Source organism: Emydura macquarii, unplaced genomic scaffold (assembly GCF_026122565.2).
Source record: "Emydura macquarii macquarii isolate MOO-44397 ecotype Brisbane River unplaced genomic scaffold, CSIRO-AGI_Emac_v2 contig_499, whole genome shotgun sequence".
Classification (NCBI taxonomy): domain Eukaryota; kingdom Metazoa; phylum Chordata; order Testudines; family Chelidae; genus Emydura; species Emydura macquarii.
This window is the reverse complement of record NW_027130636.1, coordinates 14,483,120-14,506,035: the sequence shown is the minus strand read 5'-3', so window position 1 is coordinate 14,506,035 and position 22,916 is coordinate 14,483,120. Positions and strand designations below refer to the sequence as shown.

The 22,916-nt window shown below is 41.4% G+C and overlaps 1 protein-coding gene across 1 annotated transcript in view; it reads right to left on the bottom strand.

Moving 5' to 3' along the window:
• The window catches only part of SGPP2 (sphingosine-1-phosphate phosphatase 2), a 70,610-nt gene that overhangs the window by 26,727 nt on the left and 20,967 nt on the right, over window positions 1-22,916 (bottom strand). The window contains exon 2 of the mRNA XM_067538965.1: window positions 15,005-15,163. Coding sequence (XP_067395066.1) covers window positions 15,005-15,163 — 159 coding nt within the window. The remainder of the gene's footprint in view (window positions 1-15,004; window positions 15,164-22,916) is intronic.

The window sequence follows — 22,916 nt, the reverse complement described above, 5'->3', positions numbered from 1 at the left end:
ATAGCCTCAAACACTAACTAATGAGGCTGATGCTATTTTTTTTTCTTTCCCTAAAGAGTGTACATTTCTTTATTTTTATTTTTTAATAGCGGGGGAGTAGGGGTAATATTTTACTTGCTGCACTTAATGTTTTATACTGTCAGGTATGGTTTTTCAATGCAACTGGTGAGATAACACAGGGCTTGTTTGTCTCAAGAGTAATTAGGTTTCAGGTTTGCATTAGATTTGGGAGATAGAGGTATGCTAGCTTTCTTTAGAGATGCAACAAAGGCATTCAGAATAAGGAGGGGGAAAAGGCAAAAATGCAAAGAGACTACTGAAATCTGCTTAAACTCTGCAAGGACTTTTAGTTCTTAACATGATTTTTAACCTGTCTGATCAAAAAGAGTTTTTAAGTTACCTTGTCTTTGGGACGTCTGCATTTCGAACAACTGACTTGTTTAAACAAGCTTTTCTTAAACAAAAACACCCACCTTTTCATAGCCACTCAGAGGAGTAATTTAAACAAAGCATGAGGAGTGCTGGCCTGTAGATTTCATTTGTTTGATCAAACATACAGACAGCTGAGAGTAGGTTCTGTGGAAATGTGCAGGTTTCTAGTCATCAAGCCAGGGAGGGAGGGAGGGAAGGACGGTGGGTGGATGGGTGTGTAGGAGGGCAAAAGTGGGAAACATCCCTTATTGTTTCTCAGTGATTTGAAAAAGGCCAAACATTTTTGTTTGCAGCACATCCCCTTGGAATTCTAAATTAATGTTTAACCAGATCCAAAGAGTCTACTTGTAACCAGGAAATAACAAAAGAGAAAAGAGTGGCTCTGGCACACAACTGTGTAGCCAGAGCTTGTGAACTGTGCTATTTTTCTGGGGGAATTTTTTGCATTAATTTTAAGGCAGCATAGATCCAAGATAAGCACTCAAGTGCTTTGCAAGAAGAAGAATAGTCTAGTTTAAGAGAGATTTTCAGGAGAATTTTCAAAAGGGCTTTCTGCCCAAGATCAAACACTCAGACAACAAGGGGAATTTTCACAGGAGGATGTAGGTGCTGCCTGGTCTGTGGAAATACTCACAGTAGTAGATACACAAGTTGTCTGGCGGCTGATGCTCAGCAGGGTCCCCAGCTACTGGGCTTTTCACAACATCATATACCAGTGAGGTTAAGGTACTAGTGTTCACCCCATGTGCAATATCACTGGCTCCCCGTGGTACAAGCTCACCCAATGCTTCTATAGGTCTGCTGCACAGTGCTACAACTGTCTCACCAGTACCAGACTGGATTGAAAAGTGTCAGAGAGGGGTGTGCGTGCGTGCGTGCGTGCCTTTAAATTACATTAAGGCTGTATCTACACTATGAGTAAGGGGTGTGATTTTTTTTTTCCCCTCCTGCTTGTGTACACATACTCATGCTAGTTCTCCTCCTCCCACAGCCATGGTAGCCTGGGCAGCAGCAGCACAGGCACGGCTTAGCTGTGCTGAGTACAAACCCACTGAAACCAGCTAAACTATGCCTCCACTGCACTATCCGTGCTACTGTAGCTATCCCGTTATTTATACTTATGCTAGCTCGATGAGAGCTAGGGCAAGTATGTGTACATGAGTAGGACAGTCACACCCTAGCTCATGGTATAGACCTAGCCTAAAACAATTTCACCCATTTTTTTTGTGAAGCAGACAAGGGGTAGTTTCTGTACACTGAGGCCAACGTTTTCAAAAGCTTGAACAGGATCACTTAGGAAGCTAAGTGAGAGTTGGATTCCCCCAAGACTTACAAACTGGTGCCTGGCTGCATTCAAGTTGCCTGAGCACATACTGCTTGATGGGATTTTCAAAATCATGCCTGCATTTTACATATGATAAGGAGGCCTAGACACCCTCGTGGCGTGCATTTTTTTTTTTTTTTTTTTTTTTTTAAAGGCAGGCTATTTTCAGATACTGCCAGAGAACTGCCAAACAGGTGAGGTCAGAAAGTATGAGGAGGAGCAGTACCTGGAACAGCCCCTGAACAACCTTAGCATTTCCTGAAAATAGTGTTTGGGAACCCCTTTCTCAGATCACGCCTCCACCCTGCCACTTTCTAGTGCTCCGGCCACAGGAGTCTCAGACTTGGACATGGCCCAATACCAGCTTTGAAAACCCCCTGGGCACTCAACTCCCACATAGCCACGAAGGGACATCTAGGAGTCTATTTCACCTTCCCTCACTTTTGAAAATTTCAGCTTCTTCCAGCTCAGAAATAACGGAAACAGGAAGAGAACAGACAAAAGCCTTAATCTATAAATAATTAAATCTGTCTTTCCTTGGGTCATCTTGAGAAGAAATGTCTCAAGTTTCACAAAGTCTTTAAAATTCCATTGGAAAAAGTGACGGACTACATTCATCTATGGCGTATTTTAACTGAATTGAGTGGAGTTACACCTGACAATGGATCAAGCTCAACTTCAGCAGAACGGCTACATAAGTTATTGTAACTTTGGTTTTGTGTATTACTGGATTCCGCCATCAAACTGTAAAACTGCTGCAGTTTGCCGTTCTGGTGAAACAGCGACTTTGTTCCAAGAAACTCTTTTCTTTCTTAAAGAAAAGCATAACAGGAACCTGTTCACCAAGGCTTGACTCTATAGCAAACAACTTGTTGCAGCTTAACACAGTGGAAACTCCACATCAGACACATATTGTATGAAGACAGATAAAACATTATTGCTTTAACTGTGGGAACTTTAGTTGCACTTTCTATTGTGAGCAGACAGCAATTCCCAGCACTTGCAGAATCATTTCCAACCCACAGCTTTTTTATTACTTTGAAGATAAGTAATCCAGAGATGAAAGTAGTAGTATTTGGTCCCCAAGTACTATGGACATTTAGTAATTAACCCATTACTTTATACTTTTACTTACTTTTAAACATTACTTTAATAATTTTTAGACTCTTCACTTCTTTGGGGGGCCCAAGGTGGATGTCCAACTATCACAGCTGGATGCTCAATACTGCATTAAGTACGTACATGACTATTTACACATGAAGCACAGTTCTATTCATCCAAAAGCAGGCTTTGGATGTCCTATCTGGGGACCCACATTTAAAAATTGGGCCCACAGTGTTGCGTGGAAGTGTTTTATCAGCATGCCTGCAGTTGCATTTGTCTGCTTATGAGAGAGTCTCCCCTAGACTACTGAGGAAGTATTGATACTCCAAGAAATGTGTAGGCTTGGCAGAATTAGATTTGTATAATTTTGATAGATATTGGTTTGTTTATTTTTAAGCTTTAAGGTAATTTGTATCAATTTTACACTTTCACAGTTGCACAAAAGTATGGATTTTAAGCATTTTTTCTGATTTATTTTTATTTTTTATTTTAACATTTTTCACAGTTAAAGGAAATTAAGGGGGTGTCAATAATGATTTAATGACCGTAGATGTTGAGATTAAAAAAGTTAAAGCTTTATAACCGTCCAAATACATATGTCAACAGCACATGTCAAAATTATACAAAGTAAATATCCTTAATCAAACTCTACGTTCTCAAGCAGCATTTTTTATCTGTAAATTTCTATCATTGATGGAAATAATATGTACGTATTCTGTGTACAGTGAAATTGACATTTACTAATAAAACTCTAATCCTTCCAAGCCTTAAAAATATATCACAATGAAATCACAATTGATCCATAAATAAGTTTTCAAAGTTTGAAAGTTTTCAAGAATCCAACAGCACTAATGTCAATTGGAACCACGAATACAGCTAAATTCCAGTTTGTTAATGAATATTTACTCTTAAAGACAAAGTTCAAAACACATCATTCACAAGTCTTGTAAAAACCAACCACTTTTTATTACTGTTTTATTGCAAGGTAACGTCATTCAAACTTTCTTATTAACTCTGTGTGGGAATCTTCTACCCACCCACAAACCATGAACCAGGTCCTCAGATAGCATAAATCAGCATAACCTCACTGACTTGGTTTTGTCTGCACCCACTACACTGTTTGGTCTTAATCATGTTCGCTAACTCAATTGTTCAAAACCATGTTTAACACCCAAGAAAGCTTCTTAATGCAGGCAAGGCTATAGTAGGATAATTTTGCTAATTTCGCAAGACTTGTGCAAAATTCCCCAGATAAAAGCTACATAAAACTAACTTTAAAGGTAAAACATTACAGGGATGGTTTAATTATCCAAAACTCAAGCTTTACACTCCCAAGCAATTCAGAGTTAACTTGTCTGTATTCCTTTTAACTTTAACCGTAAGGTATGAAAATGCTCAATTAAGACACCCAAACTTTAATTGTTTTTCCATCTTCCTCCTCCCTTCTACCACTTTCTTTGGCACCCCAACATTCTCCTACTCCCATGTTCCACAGCACATACACTGATTTCCCTCTCTCTCTCCTATCTCCCATATTCCTTTTGTAGTTCTGGTGCAACAGGTGCTTTTAAAAAAAAAAAAAATTAGGATTGATTATTTTTTGCTTTCAATTATGAAGACTGGCCAGAAGAAAGCTTCTTCCACAAGGGCTCACAAATGTTCTACAGAGAATTCCACAATGAGGCTTCACTCCTGTTGAGAGCAATAGGAGACAGTAGCAAAGCTTTTGATACGGTCTCTCACGGTATTCTTATCGGCAAGTTAAAGAAGTATGGGTTGGATGAATGGACTATAAAATGGATAGAGAACTAGCTAGGGCATAGGGCTCAACGAGTAGTGATCAATGGCTCCGTGTCTAGCTGGCAACCAGTCACAAGCAGAGTTCCCCAGGGGTTGGTCCTGGGGCCGGTTTTGTTCAACATATTTATTAATGATCTGGAGGATGGGGTAGATTGCACCCTCAGCAAGTTTGCGGATGACACTAAGCTGGGGGGAGTGGTAGATACCCTGCAAGGTAGGGATAGGATACAGAGTGACCTAAACAAACTGGAGGATTGGGCCAAAAGAAATCTAATGAGGTTCAACAAAGATAAGCGCAGAGTCCTCCACTTAGGAAGGAAGAATCCCATGCACAGCTATAGACTGGGGACCGACGAACTGGGCAGCAGCTCTGCAGAAAGGGACCTGGGGGTAATGGTGGATAAAAAGCTGGATATGAGTCAGCAGTGTGCCCTGGTTGTCAAGAAGGCTAATGGCATATTGGGCTGCATTAGGAGGGGCATTGCCAGCAGGTCACGGGAAGTGATTATTCCCCTCTATTCGGCATTGGTGAGGCCGCATTTAGAATATTGTGTCCAGTTTTGGGCCCCCCATTACAAAAAGGATGTGGACAAGTTGGAGAGAGTGCAGCGGAGGGCAACAAAAATGATTAGGGGGCTGGAGCACAGGACTTATGAGGAGAGGCTGAGGGAACTGGGCTTGTTTAGTCTGCAAAAGAGAAGAAAGAGGGGGATTTGATAGCGGCCTTTAACTACCTGAAAGGGGGTTCCAGGGAGGATGGGGCTAGGCTGTTCTCGGTGGTGGCAGATGACAGAACAAGGAGCAACGGTCTCAAGTTGCAGGGGTAGAGGTCTAGGTTGGACATTAGGAAAAAGCTTTTTACTAGGAGGGTGGTGAAGCACTGGAATAGGTTACCTAGGGAGGTGGTGGAATCTCCATCCTTAGAGGTTTTTAAGCTGAGGCTTGACAAAGCCCTGGTTGGGATGATATAGCTGAGGTTAGTCCTGCTTTGAGCAGGGGGTTGGACTAGATGACCTCCTGAGGTCCCTTCCAACTCTAATATTCTATGATTCTATGATTCTAAGCTGCCACTAGAGAGCACTCAGGAATATGTAGTATTGTTCCTGGGTGTTGAAGGCCCAATAAAACTTTTTGCTGAACACTGCTCATTGCATCACCTCTTAAGATTGGCCACACACCATTGACTTCAATGGCTTGACACCAACAGAGTAGCTAGGTCCTCGTGCTCTTTGCTGTTGGTTGCAGCGGACCGAAGTAGCTGTGGCCTGGCTGCATTGCCTGCTGGGAACATACAGTGCAAAAATGGCTGAGTCTGCTTCATTGTATGCCAGTGGGTTGTAGGCTTCTGGGTCCTGGTTAGCTTTCAGCAGCACCTCTGGGTTTGTGCAAGTAAAGGTGCTTTCTGGGTGATGGGGCATGTGGCTCTGTGGGAGTTATATCTGATGCTAGCTCCTGGCAGTGGAAATAGATTTCCTGGGTACTCATGGCTCTTGTCCATCTTGCCAGGGCTCCTGTACTTCATGGGCACAGAGGCATGTTGCACTTACAGATTACGGGACAGGGACACAGGGGGTTGGCCACTCCTTGAGACAGCAGTGAAAACTTGTTTCTGCCCATCGGGAGGCTGCACACAAAGTGTGGAACCGAACAGCCAGGGGATACAGCCTGCGATGGGTGTCTTCAGCCTTCCTCCTTGGTGAATGGTGAGCAGGAGCGTGAGTTCAGTTCATCCACTGATGTTTCAGATACTCTATGGTGGCGCCTCCAGGTGAGAAATGCTGTTGAGGTGAGCTCCATGGTCCTGTTTTCTCCTGTGCCAGGCACGCACAGAAAGGCAAAAATAAGGCGGGACCATTCCACTAATCCAGGTCTCCCTTATAAAAGGATTATCCTGGGGCAGTATGTGGTATTTGCATGAGGCAGAGACCTTCATGCATGTAGCATCATTGGTGTGTTTCCTATGGTGTCCTAATTACCCTGAATGTTAAGCTTAAATAAAATAAACTGTGAAGAAACTTTCAGGGCATTCATTTATATAATTTGGTAGTAGAAGCCTCATCACTCGAGACCTTTGAAATTAGGCCAGAGAAATCACTGAAGCATAGCATGTATGGAGCAATCCTGCACCAGCTCCAAGCTACAAGCCAGGTGACCTTTAGAGGTCTTTTGAATCCTTAATTTCCATGATCCCATGAGTCAATAGCTCTCTTGTTTGCAGTCACAGCAGAGCAGTCAGGGATTGAAAAACTTCTGCTGCTCAGAGCCAGAAAGCCAGAATACAAGGCGTTGGATTACTCAAGGATACTGGGTGACTCAGCAATGGGGTATGGAGCGTTCATTGGTGCTAAACCGTCCCACTCACCAGTGGCTCAAAGTCGTTCTTGTGACAGATATGCTGCTTTGGAAGCCTGGAATATTAAATATAATATTGAGATGTGACAGATGCAATGGACACACAGAATAGTCAAAGTTATTGTACTGATTCTATGATTCTATGTAGCATTCTGAAAGAGGGCAATTCTTGATGAAATTCTTACAGTGAATGAACATTAATCCTAATTCCCCTATTCATCCCTCACTCAATCCCCTGAAATGTAACCTATGCACACGAATTCAGCATACAGATCCATATTGCTAGTCATGTTGCTTAATGCACTACTGGAAGGTGGTCAGATACTAGTGATGAGGGCAGTATAAGAACCTACATATAGTAGAGATTGGGTTTGGGTGAGGATTCAGAATCTGGATTTGAAGTCAAACTGGGACTAATGGTTCACGTTTCATATCTCTAGCGTCTCTAACCATTTATTTAAACAATATTGCCATAATTTTAGTCTCAAATATCATAAAATCTGTATTGCTTCCAAGATATCTACACTTTCTTGGCTCACATCCAAATCAGATATAAAAAACAAGACCACTTGGTCTGGAGCATGTTCAGATCAGGGTTTTGAATCCAATCCCTCCTAAATTTACCTAGGGACTTGGTGGATTTTTCATCATTTGAAATCTTTAAGTCAAGACAGGATATCTTTCTAAGAGATGAAGTGGATTGCAGCCCATGAAAGCTTATGACTGCAGAAATTTGTTAGTTTTTAAAGTGCTACAGGACTCTCGTTGTTTTTGTTGTATACAGACTAACACGGCTGCCCCTCTGGAACTAATGCAAACAGAATTTATGGGTTTGGTGCAGAAATTTGGATCAGGTTCTATGGCCTGTGTTATGCAGAAGGCCAGACTAGATGACCACCATGGTCTGTCCTGACCTGAGGAAAATCTTTCTTTTTCTTTTTTTTTTTTTCTGTTAAATTAAATCTATTAAATTAAGGATTTAGCAGGAATTCAGATTTGAAGTTTCAATCTCAAACTCTTAGAATTCTATGAAAAATGTTATATAATCTAAATAAGAAAGCAAAAACAATTGTAAAATGTAAGTTATGTTTTTAATGTGAATCTGTGAATACTTTAGTTCCAGTTTGATATTCATGGTCTCTAATTATCAGTTTATGTAAATACAAAGCAAGTTTTTTCATTTTTGGAAAGTCTGGCCCCAGTCTGCATTCTCAAGCCCCTGGTCTCACACCAAACTATTCCTGTTCTGAAACCTGATCCTATTTCTTCAGTTCTATTCATCATAATACGTACTGTATACCAGTCAGGAATGCCAGCTTGTTCCTGAAATGCCAGCTCTTCAGTAAATACCAGCTTATCTCTGTGACACAAAGGCAACCTCAAACACTCCCCTGGCAAAGTCCACACTGGTCACGTATTCTGTATACCGCTGGAGGTGTCAACATGTTACAGGATCTGAGAGAGTATGTAGTATGCATACACATATACATATATATGCATTGTGTCCATATTCTACCCCCATGAAGGTGTGTACACAACACTCAGATTAAAACACCTAAATAAAAAGTACTAGGGTAACAGTGTTAAACTTATTCCTTTGTTTGTTCTTACAATATAATCTTAAGCATTGGTGAGGCCGCATTTGGTTCCCCTCTATTCGGCATTGGTGAGGCCGCATTTGGAGTATTGTGTCCAGTTTTGAGCCCCACACTACAAAGAGGATGTGGACAAGATGGAAAGAGTCCAGCAGAGGGCAATTAAAATGATTAGGGGGCTGGAGCACAGGACTTATGGGGATAGGCTGAGGAAACTAAGTTTGTTTAGTCTGTTTAAAAAAAAAAATGGGGGATTTGATAGCAGCCTTTAACTACCTGAAAGGGGGTTCCAGGGAGGATGGAGCTAGGCTGTTCTCAATGGCAGTAGATGACAAGGAGCAACGGTCTCAAGTTGCAGTTGGGGAGGTCTAGGTTGGACATTAGGAAAAAGTTTTTCACTGGGAGGGTGGTGAAGCACTGGAATGGGTTACCTAGGGAGGTGGGGGAATCTCCATCTTTAGAGGTTTTTAAGCTGAGGCTTGACAAAGCCCTGGCTGGGATGATATAGCTGAGGCTAGTCCTGCTTTCAGCAGGGGGTTGGACTGGATGACCTCCTGAGGTCCCTTCCAACTCTAATCTTCTATGATTCTATGATAAGCAACAGGGTAAAGTGTAGCAAAGTAGTTTCTTGATCTGTCTCTGAATATACACCAATATGCAGAGCTCACTTTGACAATTGTGTTGGCAAATCAGTTGAGATAAAATAACTGTCCTAAATTTCCCCCTCTAAACTCAAACCTGTTGTGAGGATCAAAGAATTGTAAGGAGATTTTTTTTGTTTTGTTTTTAAAATTCCAAGTTCAAGCAGGGATCAGAAGCAGTCGTGTCAAAAATCTCACAACAAACATTGTTCAGACTTCCAGCCCAAGCTGTGTAGATTCAAGAGAATTTGGATGAAGCAGGTGGTTACAGCCTAGGAATGGGAGTCAAGACACCTGGATTGTTTTCACAGCCCATCTTGCTCTGTAACCTTGGGCAAATAATTATCTCCATTTTAGAAAGAAAGGTAACACCTATGCATTTAATAGGATGCTGTTGATTAACATTTGTCAAGTCTTTTGAGATCCTCAGGTGGACCACATTATAACAGTGCAATGTATTGTTTTACCCTCCTAAGGATTAAAACTTCAGCTGGATGGAATTCAGCACCCTATATCTAAATCTTTCTGTCCTAGAGCATAATGCAGAACTTTTATTGATTTTTTTCCACACCCACCATCAACCTCACTGTTGATTGATTGACTGAAAGAAGATTATTCATATACCTACCCACTAATCACTGGTGGAACTGCCAGGAAGATTTTATCCCTTCATTGTCATCCAATTATGATAAGTTTATTGAAGTTTGCACTGCGAACAAAGATGACTTGTGATTTAGAGCTGGTTAAAAAAATTGCAGGTCTGGGGAAATGTTGCAAACATGTCAGAGTCACAGTTCTGCATGTCTCAAAATGGGACAACTTTTCTTTGATTCAAAATTTTCATGAGAATTGTTCTTGAAAACTTTTAGTTTCAAAATTTTGTGTGTACTTTCGTTCCCCCTTTATCATTGAAAAAGGGAGGAGAAAAGGAAAAAAACTGATGCCCAATATTTTTTTTTCCAATTTTGTTGAAAAAATTAAACATTTTAAAAAATTTAACCTTTTGTTAAATAAATTTAAAAAAAAAAACTTTTTTAAAAAAGACTGGTTTTGCCAAAATAATATTCAGTTGTAAAATGTCACCAGCTCTACTCTTGTGTAAAATGCACTGTGTGGTTTCATTAACAGGGAGGCACTACATTTACAAAAAGAAATTGATGGTGGTTTTGAAAGATCATGACACGTTACTGGCTGATAACACTACTGTTTCACTCCCTCCAGTGGAAATCATGTACAATCTAATTAACTGAGAACTGGAACCACCAAAGGGCAAAACTGAAAAATGATTCAGAGAAGCTACAGATAATTTTCAGTTCTTAACTAATGACTGATCCTGAATATAAAAAGCACAGGTTAAGCATAGAAGAGAAAATGACATGGCTGATGGAACTTAATTCTCAGTGCCTTCCCATCTCCTTTAGCATTCAGAATTGAAGATGCCAATTTCTATTCCACGACTATGTTTGAGAAGGAGATTTCATCACAGATCATTACATCAAAATAGTAGGAAGTTTTGGCAGTAAAATCATGAAAGACAAGACAATGGGACTTGAAACTGTCAGTTTTTAAAAGATTTACAATCCTGCCCAGTTAGCTCACCATCAATCAAGTCAGTGTTGCACAGTCAGATTGGTTTGGTTAAAACTTTGTAACAGGCCAAGTGCTGAAGGCGGGTCGTAAGTAAGTAAAAATGTACTCTTCTCTAAGAGCAGATACAAAAGAGTGATAATCCTAACTAGTTAATAGGCTGGAAACTTGATTAGCATGTCTGTGTGTTACTTACAGAATTGAAAATGTTTCATTTTGGCAACATATGCGCCTTTTTCTGGAATAAACAGGTGGACAAAGTGAATCACATATTATGTGTAGTCTGCATTGCATTTTAGAAGACATTCATGTGTTTTTCCCCTACAAAAAGGATTTTTTTTATTTTTTACTTTTTCCCAACTGGATCAAAATCTAACAACCCTGATATTTCCCATTTCTCTAGGCTACCATAGGCTACATGAAGAAGGACCCTTAGCACAGGTTACAAAGGCCATGGATAGTACAATAAACACTGTTCAAAGGCTGTATGTCTGCAAAACAAACTGTCCAGTTGCATTTGCCAAATTTAATGTATAATAACGCCTAGTATTCATACAGACACTTTCAACTCTTCAACAACTAAATATAATACAAAATGTTTAAAAATGAAAACCTGGAAAAATCCTTATTTTAAAAGTAAGCTCCCTTTTTCCTTTCAGTGCCCAAACCACTGTGCATCTCGTGTAGCAGTCAGAAACAAGCAACAATGGTAGTCAACCTAGTTCAAGGCTGGAATATTGTCCCTTGAATTCAACAGACCTAGGCCTGGTCAGTACTTGAATAGTACCTGCTTTTTCTTCGATGTGTCGCGTGAGAAGAGATGTTAGCAGCTCAGTAGGCATCACTCTTTCCTCTGAATCAGTATCAAATCAATGCCTATGTGGGTGTTAGAAAGAATTGTGGTGCTGGAAGTGCCATCCTCCAAGGGGAGCTGAGGTGGCAAAATACCTAACTGGCTTCAAGACTGAGCCTGATAAGATTACAGAGCAGATAGTATGATGGGATTGCCTACAGTGGCATGTGGTCCATCGGCGATTGCCAGTAGCAAACATCCCCAAACGCCGGAGACAGGACACTAGATGGGGAGGGCTCTGGGTTACTACAGGTCTTTGCCAGGTCTCTACCTGGTGCATCTTTCCCATGTGCTCAGAGTCTGATTGCCATAGTCGGGATCAGGAAGGAATTTTCCCCTGGCTCAGATTGGCAGAGACCCTGGGTTTTTTTTTCCCCCTTCCTGTGCGGCAAGGGGCATGGGTCACTTGCTGGTTTAAAGTAGTGTAAATGGTGGATTCTCTGTAACTTGGACAGTAACTTGTATCTTTAAACCATGATTTGAGGACTTCAGTAACTCAGCCAGAGGTTAGGGGTCTATTACAGCAGTGGGTGGGTGAGGTGCAGTAGCCTGCAGAGGTCAGAGTAGATGATCATGATGGTCCCTTCTGACCTTAAAGTCTGAGTCCATCTTTTGACTGAGATGTAAAACAGAGGCACTAACTATTTATTATGAGATTCTATGGCACTTTTCCAAAAAGAGTGGGAGTGTTCCTGACCAGAACCCAACTCTAATTATACGCTGTCCCCCTACTCCTAGTTTAAGTTGAAGAATTTGTTTCTTAACGTGCCTTCATAAAATGTGTTGCCTATAATTACAGGCAAAGAATGGCTGTTGCCTTCCACTCCAGAAGTGGCTGCATTTTAGTGGAAGATGTATGTAAATCAAATTACTTCAGACTATACTGTGTGGTGCCTTTCATCCAAAAAATATCAGAGAGCCATGGGAAAGATGGGGAGAACTCTCATCACAAGGGGCTTGAGCTATACATCATAGACAAGTTTTCACTGACATCCGATTTCCCCAAGGCTAGTCTGAATGAGTGACCAGATCCACTGTAGGAGATACTATAGAAAATAGCTGGATAATAAAAATCTTCATCTGTAATTAAACAAACCATTCAAAATGGTAAAAGATGAGTGTCAGGCCTGGTTCAGCCTCACACCTAATCCAGATAATACATTTCTGAAAAGCTACTCACCATCTTCTTAAATGCTCTACTTTTGTACTTAAAATGAAAAGATGTCTCTCCCCTCACCCTGATCAGATTACTGCTGTACAAATAGGATTACTGTATTATAAAAACAGAACTAACAATGATATCAACAAAAGGGCAGTTATTAATGGGTAACCAGGTACGTTGTTGTTCTTGTATTAACTCTTGTTAGCACTAGCCTGTAATTGTACCACTGTGTTGTCTTTCAAGCAGCTTCAGAAGCTGGCTGACTGAAAAGGGACTTAGTCTACTCCTGTGGGGTATGATTCACTGGTCAAGTAACTTTTCACTGCTGACTTCAATGGGCACAGAATCAGGTCCCCTATTGTTTTAAAATGAGAGGACTGTTATTTCTTTATTCAGATCCAGGCTTTGAATCGTCCTTTCTCAGGCCTGCACACTGGATTCTGTTAGCATGAGTTGGATACGGAGAAGGTGAAATGAAAGAAATAAAGGTAACGGAGAAAATACTCCTGTACAAACTGGAAAGTTCTTGAACAAATCTGTCATAGTGGAAAACGAATGTTTCCTAGCTTGCCCTGTTGGAGAGCCTTTAAAAAGGGAGCAACCTGGTTATCAAATGGGGGGTGGGGAAGGTGAGGAAGGAATAAACCAATTTTAGTAACTAGATGTTGGAACCTTAAAGACTGATTCATTTTCCCCCATGTAATGATACTTTCCTCTCTCAAACTTCTTATTACCTTTGCTTCATAAACGTATTGTAATGACTTATTCCGACTTACGTACCATGGTCTTTAATCACCTACATGAGACATGCAGTATCAATCAGAAACAATACGTTTCTCAAAATTGTTTCTTCATCTGGCTCGCTGAATAGAGAGAACAATTGTCCATGGCCTGCTTGCTCCAGCAGAGGTCACTGCTAAGCATATACCCAAGTCAGCTCACTATGCTAAAGTGAGGAGGTTTTAAAAGGGAGGATAGCATTTTAAAGTGCAATTCTATTCCCAAAAGTAGGTCTGTAAAACCAGCATCTCCTTATTCAATAGCTCTGCTCCCTGAGTGCATTCAGTGACATCTGATTTACTATAGTGACCTAAAACATGTTTTTACTACTATTTATTCTTGTTAACCCTGCACAGCCAACAGTATGTGCTAGACTCCTTGTCTTCCTGTGCATCAGCAGAATTGCTTCCCAGATTGATTTCCATTTGGGTCAGTCATTTACACCTGTGCAAAGCTATTGATGGCAATGGGACTGCATGGATATAATAAAAAAAACTAATTTGGCCTCCAAAATCTGTATTGATGATGATGCATGAGAAGGAAAGAACCCAGCTTGACTCTCAGATCCCAGGCTTAGTTTGATGCACTGGCAGTCTGAAAACAACAACAGGTTTTTTGCTTGTTGTCGGAGTATGAGATACAGAGTCACGGGTTGAAAATAGACATGGGGTTCTAAAATGCTATTTTTACAGCTACTTTTTCTTACAAAACCCCACTTCCAGAATGGATGGAATGGCAAAGAGAGACAACTATGAACGTGGAAATAAGTAGGTCTTTGGTCTTTGAATAAAATGTGTAGCCATCTATGAGCACAGAACTATTTATTACTGTTCCTCTGGACAAAACACAAATAATATGCAATGGGCTATTGATGGCTCTGGAACTTAAAACTGAGATGTCAGATAAGGCTTTATCTATAGCTAAAATCATAACTGATTAAGAAGAGCAACATTAACATGCAATCCAAATGATCATTTTGAGTTTTAAATGAACATCAATCACATACTAGAGGCTGGGGGTAGAAAGAAATAGCCAAATACTTTAGACTGCTCATTGCTACTTAGGAGGTGTGTGGAGGGAGAGTGGATGCACTCAATATTTTTTTCATAGCTTGTAGTCACCTCTCTTCCCAGTTGCAAGTGCAACCATATTCCAAAAAGGAGTGATATAAGGCCGATCGTGTGTATCGGAAACAGTGTACAGAAAATTCTTTTGTAACACTAGTTTGAAAAATTATACTTGTGCTTCTAGAAACACAATTCATCTTCCTTTAGTTTTCAATAAAAACAAGACAGTCATGCCAGAAAAAGTCAATTATTATGGTGTTTCAGTAATGGAAATAATAAATGTTTTAATAATCACAGCAATACTTACAGACCACATCATTATTAGCCGCCTCCCCACATAGTGACTGATGTTCCAGTAGGTGAATGGAAGGAAGGTGATATAAAAAATCTCTTCACCCAAAGCAGATGAAAACTTGAATAGATAGTAGTAGAAATAGTTCTTCACAACATACTTCTGTTCACAATCCTGAAAGAGAAATGTTTTAGCAAGTTTCAGTAAGCTTATTGAATAAAGTTAAGAAACTAGCAGTGCAATTTAAACAAGTGTGGCTACAGCTCCGAATTCCACAAACCCGTTTGATTCAAACAGTAATTTGCTGAAGTGAAACTCAAGAACTGAAGGTTTAGTTTTTCATACAAAAGTGAATTTTATAACTAACTGATGCATAGATGAAATGTCTCCCCTCCTTCCCCAATCACACACACACACAGTGAAGAGGTTCAGTCCTAGACTAGTCTCTGTTTTGGCGGCTCAGAGGTGGAACCTTCCTGGGCCCTGGCCCTGACCCTTACGGTGGAGTTTACACAGCTTTAGATAAAAGGAAGAACCATTGCTCTTGACAGAACAATGTGATGGAGACAAAGCAAACCCCAAAAATCAAATGGAATAGTAAAATAAACAACTAGTGTTTTGAGCTTTGCCTCTAGCTAAGGAGATTGGATTAACAGTTGCCTTTATATACCCTGAAATTTGCCCCCTAGGATAGCAAGTGGCATGTCATTTTCTTCATCCCTCCTTTCTAAACCATTTTTTACTTTAAACCTCCATTGTTTCTAATTCTCTTATCGAGGCGGCCACAAACTCTGCCTTTAGCTCAACATGAGGATTCCGCAACGCTGGAAACAGCATATCCTCTCCACCATGGGAGGTGCTGCCAAGTTACTGCAGTGGGACAAGAAGACTGACATAAACTTTTAAAAACTCAATAAATGCTATGCTTCATGACAGAGGTAATTTATTAGCTAAATTGCTTAAATTCAACTAGATTCAACTTTGAAAAGGGCTGCATGAACAGATTGCAAAAGGAGGTGGTTATCAGCGAACCAGGGGTAAGAAATAGCACTAGAAGAACTAAGTGCTTTAATGCTACCTATTTTTCATCCCTCTCCTACTTTTTGTATGTCAGTAGGCAGCAGGATTCTACAGAACAAGACATTTCAGAGCACCCATCTCTGATCACAGATTTACCTGTAACTGCCCTTTGAAGATGTGCATCTTGAATGTTTGTTTACTGCGGTAGTGCCTATGGCCCCACAATCTAACTAGACCAGAGAGAAAACAGGGTGGGAGAAGGGCTAGAACAGATGAGCAGAGTGAACAATGTGATGGCAAGGTTCATATTCGTTCCATCACTTTTTTCCAGGGGGGACAGTATGTTTAGTGAGGAGGGGCTCCGTTAAATGGAAAGAAAAGTGGAGAAGGGACACTGAAGGGACGGGAGCTGAGAGCATGGTGGGAGAGCAGAGGAGCAGGGGGGTGAAGCTGAGGTGAAGAGACTATTGTGGGGGTGGGGGAAAGAGTTGGAGTAAACAGCTAATCAATGCAGGGCGGAGAATATCCCGTCAGAACTGAAGTGCTCTGAATGTCCAAAGGTTCCTGCTTTGGTTGCTTGTGCAGCTATTCATACCTGCTGGAGTCTCTGGCTGGCTCCTCTCTGCAGTTTTTCTTCTAAGGCCACATGGTGGGAGAGGAGGGGAGAAGAGTAGTAGTAGTATCCCCTGCCTGCTAGTTTCCCCAAAGGAGTCTCCACTGCATAGCTCTGGGGCAGGAGGCTGATGCCTGAGACGTGGCTGCTCAAGGCCATCTACTGCCCTAGGCAAGACATCAGTGTGCCATTCCCCTCCCCCCAGGCCTAGGGCAGGACTTGATTCAGCCATCCCTCCATCATGATGGTGGGGTGGCTGAGCCAAATTTGCGTGAGTGGTGGTGTGACCTGACACACTGGGTCACAGCACCATTCAATTTAAACCCGGATGCCCCTCTGTCATGATAGCTGGGGCAAATCTGCTGCCCATGGCAACTGGATGGAAATCTGCTGCCCTAGGCAGCTGGCTAGTTTGTCTATAGCTAAAACAGTTCCTAAGCCCAATTGGGCCCCATTTTGCCCCCTTTTTCCCAGTGCAGAAGTCCATGCTTTGGCTGCTTGTGAAGCTGCTCCTACCAAATGCTCATTAATGCACTATCATTCCTGGAATCCATGGGAATGCACCTGAATCTGGCAAGAGCTTCCTAGGTTCAAAGCCCTGAGCTAGTGCTGGTACCTAGAAGCCAAGTGAAGTGGCTGAAGCCTAGTGCACAACAATGCAATGCAGCAAGGTGAAATAAACAGTTCCAAAGGGGACTTGAGGCAGCTAATGGTCTAGCTTATCAATGCAGATGGGTAAGGAGGGCTTGACACACCACTGCAGCACTCAGACTGCCCCAAACTGCTCTAAGGAGAAGGGGAAAACCCAGAAACCTTGGTGAAATCAGAAGCTTTGAGTTTTAATGGAAACAACGTATTGCAGCAACTACCTCAGACAGAGCCGTTTTGGTTCCTATTTAAATAAAAACAACAAAATAACTTACTGGTAGGGAAAGGACACACCAAGCACAACTGCTGGAAACCAGTGATGTTCTGGGAGCAACATTCTTTGATACTGTTGACCATGAGGTAGTGTGAACACAAAAGACCATATCGTGGGTACATGGGGTTACTGAATTCTCTTAGTTCCTTACTTTCCTGGGGGTGGCATTATTTTCTAAGCATCCAAAGATGTGCTAGGTGTCCCTTAAAAACATCTGAACACCAATTACTAAACTCTGTTTTATACACAGCTAATTTGGTTAAGGCTGTGTTTCCTTTTATAGTTACCCTCCCCTTCCTCCATTGTACTTCTGATTTTTTCCCTACAACTACTTGTTGCATCTTGGCTTAAACTGTGCAGGGCAGAGACTATGTATTTGTACTATGTCTAACACAATGGGCACTACTAGCATATAACTACTACTAAAGTTGTTGGCAAAAAACAAACAAACAAAAAACCCAAAAAACTGATGGCAAATGAGATCCATGTGTGTATCCAAAAATATTTATGTGCAGCTCTCTAATTGATGCTCCAATCTGTCTGTGTTTTGAGCATAGCCTCTTACCTTAAGGATTCAAACCACAAGGCATGGTGCATACCTGCACATGTTGGCCTGCTCCAGGTGACAATTTATGCAAATTATTAAATGAACTAATTTGCATATATCCATAAATGTATAGTTACGACCAGTACACTCTGCCCCAAACAGTGGCAGAGTAGGACATGGAGCTGCACAAACTTTGGCAGTTCTTGGTGGGACAGCTATTGAAGGGTGTGTGCCTGGGGCCAGGACAGTGGGGTGAGAAAGGAGAATCTGAGTGGGAAGCTAGGAGTAACTGGGCAGGTGGCTACTGGGGCTGTTGGTACTGCTAGGGGCAAGGGATGGCTGAGGGTTCTTGGGGGTAGACCATGCTGGGGGCAGTGTGTGCAGGGTCTGCCGGCAGCTTGCTACAAGCAACCAGCCTCTCACTTTGTGCTGCTGTCGCTGCTGCCACTTCCCAGCTACTCATTCCCAGCCTTGAGCCTGCAGGGAGAGGCTACCTCTGGCTGCCAGCTCATCAGGCACTATAGGGGCCTCTGGCAGTCAAAAGGCAGGACTGCAGGCAAATACCTCTAGCCATCCACAACTGTATGCATGACATCTCAGCTCAGATGCAGGTATGTGTGTTGGTGCCATAGGCAGGGTGCCTCTGTCTGCCTGGATGGAGGCAGGAGGAATCATGTACATGTTGTCACAGTTCTGGAGCTAACTGCACCTCTGATCCCTTGGTGCCCACTTTGAAAGCATCTCACTTAGGTGTCAGGTCTCTGGCCCTCACCTTTCTAGGGGCGGGATTCTGCAATTCTCTCCCTCCAGATTTATAGACTTAGGCTGCAGACTCCTGCAATTCATTGAGATTATCTCAACAGGTCTGACTTTATTTCATCACCTGCAATCCCATTTTCTTAGGGACAGTGGCAGGGGTAACCAATCAGCCTTCATAAAGCAAAGTACTATTTATTCAGAACAAAAGCATTACAGAGAAAAGGTATAATAAAACAATAAATAGCTAACATGTAGGTCTAGTTTACCAAGCCGTCACCCATCTTCCAAGGGATGACCCTATCACAATCTTATGTCAGTTCTTGGATTGAGTGTAAATGACCTCCCTCCCTAGGTCAGGGACATCACTCGATACAGTTTCTAGGCCTTTATCTGCCCAGCCTTTTGAGCCAGATCAAACCAGTATATGCTATTTGCCCTGCGTGTAAAACTTCCACAACTGTGTTACCTGTATTGTTTCTGCATTTGGGATTTGCATTAATTATTCCGTTATCTTTAGTTCCTACAGAAGCATTGTTTTTAACTTTAGCTCACCCACTGAGCTAGGAATACAACCCCTGACAAGCCCATAAAGTCACACAACTTTTATAAATTTGATAAGTAGTCTTTGACTAAAACATTTGTCACAGCTCTCTACGTAATAATCTCTGAATATTTCACATTCCCAAAGCATCACATCTGTCACACTTAGCATCCAAATCCACTGACGTTTGTCACCAAAACTAGCTGCCAAAAAGCATGCTGAGGACTAAACTGATGATCTATGAGTGGATCTGAAATAGTCACACCATTCCCACTACAGCACGAAGATACAATCTACCTGGAAGCGAGAGATCCACTAGAGGAAGCCCCTGCTACTTCCTCAAACTCAGTACATGATGTCTCTCACCCCTACCTCTATGGGCAACTCACAAAGTAGCCATGCTAGAAAACTCTGGTAATAGACAGTAGACAGTGTAGTTTGGAAACTTAGGACTGGTAAAGGAGCGAATTTGCACAAAACAAGAGATGGATGCACAAATTCATTTAAGCAGAATAATGGTGAAGTGTCCGATGTGGGTGACATTTTTAGATAAGGTATGTCAGGGAAATGCAGGCTGAGCAGGCAGACATGCATAGCTGGATTAAAAAATCTCATTCCTGACTCCAGTGAAATTAGATTTCAGAAAGGAGATCATGTCTGGGTGTGTGTGTGTCTTTTATCTATTAAGATTAAGTCAAGTTACTAGACGTTGTGTAAGTGTCGTTGGACAAAGGAGTAGATGCTATATCTATGCTGCTGGACTCAGTTTATGTTAAACTGATCAATTTAATGTTAAATTGATCAATTATATCTGAGAACAGCCATCCGCCACCTACACAAAGTAGACTTAGAAATCCTTGTGGTTTTGAAATTTTATGAGATGCAATTTTCTGACTGTGACAATATCATTTTTCAATAGTAGAATTGGTTGGGAGATTTCCAGTGAAATGGTTTTTCATCAGAAAATGCTGATTTGTCAAAAGCAAAGATTTTGCAGAAACATACTTGTTTCAGAGCAACTTTCATAGGGAAAGGTTTTTCAGGTACAAGGATGGAGAAAGACAAAAGACCCATCCCAGAAGAGGCAATAGCCCAGTGGTTTGAGCACTCATCGGAGGCATAACCTATTGGCTTTTCTGGGGTAGGTCTCGCTCAATCTCTCCTGTTTGGAGCTGTTCCACTTTCTATAAATAAATATTCATTTTATGAAACTTAGGTCTCCCACATCTCACGTGTGTCCTGGTCACTGGACTAAAGAGTCAGCCTCTCTCTTTGGCTCAGTGAATAATTATTTATACACAGTGGAAGAGCTCTAACAGGAGAGTTTTTGTTAGACAGACTCATCGGGGAAAGGGGAGATGTGAGTGCCAATCTTTTCTCTAAGTCAGATAGAGCACAGATTTGAACCTGGGTTTTCCATATCCTAGGTGAGTGCCCTTACTACCATACTATTTCTTGTGGAATTGTCAAAAAGTCTCAGTTTTCTCCCATTGTGACCCAGGAAAATTTTTGAAATCTCAATTTTTAATTTTTTTTGTTTGTTTTTAATTTTGGCAGGACAAGAAAACTATTCCTCACACAGCTCTCTCAAATAGGCTACATTCTCCAAACATTTCAGGTGGGGAAAGGGAAGACTGGAAAAAGATGGAAAGTTAGGGAGAACTTTATAAGGAAAGGAGTTGAGAAAGGATTGTGATGTTATGATGGTTCTTAGGGTATCCAGGGGTGTGAGTCACCTTCCCTGCCACTAGAGAGAAAAGAGAATTGCTTGTGTTTAACTGGATGTCAGCTCCTGGCCCTCTAGTCTGTCAGCCACCTAACCACTCTCCTCAGGGCTTTGCCAGCCCCTATTTTGCCTTGCAGGTTAACAATAGGTGCACGCAGTCACCTAAGTCTCTTTGAAGCATTCTCCCATAGTATTCAGCTTCTCATCTACTGAACACTCAAAGATTTACCCGGTCAGCTGCCCTCAAGGGAACCATGTACACACCAGCTTGAATGATTCAATTCAGGATCAGTACTGAGTTATATTTATAAGTTTATTACTAAAGATTAAGAGTTAAGACCTAAGGGGTACAGATAATGGAAACAGAAGGGTTACATATAAAACAAAATGATAGCACGTTTCTTAGAGACTAAGCTTTTCTTTAATAGGCAAATTGTCTGTCTAAAGAAGTGTATCTCTTCCCAAATGCCCTTTGTAGTGTTTCCAACTAAGGCTGGTTGGGATCCCATTATCATGAATGTAAATGCACTATCCATTTCCTTCGTTGGTGCAGGATTAAGGAGTGTCTCCTTGCTTTCTGCTTTTATCCTCAGATTTCGCGGTCTGTCCTCAGCGACAGCAGAACCCATCACTCATTTTTCCTGTGGATTTCATATCCTACTGCTGACTTTGTATGTAAATGAGTATGAGTCCCCATTGTGTTACTTTACAAAGCTTACTTTACATTTGACAGAGAGCTATGCCTTTTACTTCCTATCTGGAAGAAACCCGTTTTTCTCTGTGGCTCGTGAGAGACTTTAAAGAATATTTTCCATATATATACACAACTCAAATATCATCCATACATATATCACACAATGATTACGAGAATTAGTATGACAAGATTTTTTAGAGACCTTACATGACCCTCTTTGGTGAACTAGAAAGTACATGCCAGATTCAGGAGATACCTGTAATCACTATGCCCCTACTCTGTGTGAGAGGTTTTTGGGGCACAGATTGTTTATGGAAGAAGATACTAGTGGACAGCAAGTAGTTTAGGTTACAAGCCTATACCATAGCAATAGCAAGACCCCACAGAATAAGCAACTGGAAACTAGGGAGCAGTTCAAAGTCAACTCCAGCAAAACTGCACCTTCTTGATAGTGTTTTGGCTGAGATTTTCAAAGCTTCTAGGGAATCTGGACACCCAATTTCCATTAATTTTAAAAGGGAATTAGGCGGCCAAATCCCTTAATCTGCTTTGAAAATAGCAGCCTGTGACCAAATGCACCCTGGTATACACACCCAAGACACTATTGTAATAATCTTTGTGCAAAATATGCCTTGTGAGTTGTCTTTTGGAAACTAATTAACTCACTGATCAATAACATGATGATGAAATATGTGTAGCAATGTTATATGTAAAGTTATGAATTCCCCCTGAATGATGTTGGTGGCACATGTTCAAACCCACATAGCCCCAATGAGGCAGAACTGGTCAAGCAGGTCTTAAACAAGGGAGTGTGTGTTTACCTCAGTTTACATATAAATTGCAAACAGGGTCCTCAGACAGCGAGAGGAGAAAGACAGGAGACAAGGAAAATCTGCATTTCAGGAAACAGGTGACAAGAAACAGGGTGCATCCTCTTTCACTACCAGGCACCATGTCACCTCCTTTACTGTTTGAATAAACTTTGCTTTGTGGGGTAACCTTTTGGAAAGTGAGGGGCAAAACTACCCCAAGTTCTCTCTCCCTGTCCCTCTCTCTATTTTCTCCTAAGGAGCAGTTGTTAAACTTTGGGAGCAGATCCTAGCCT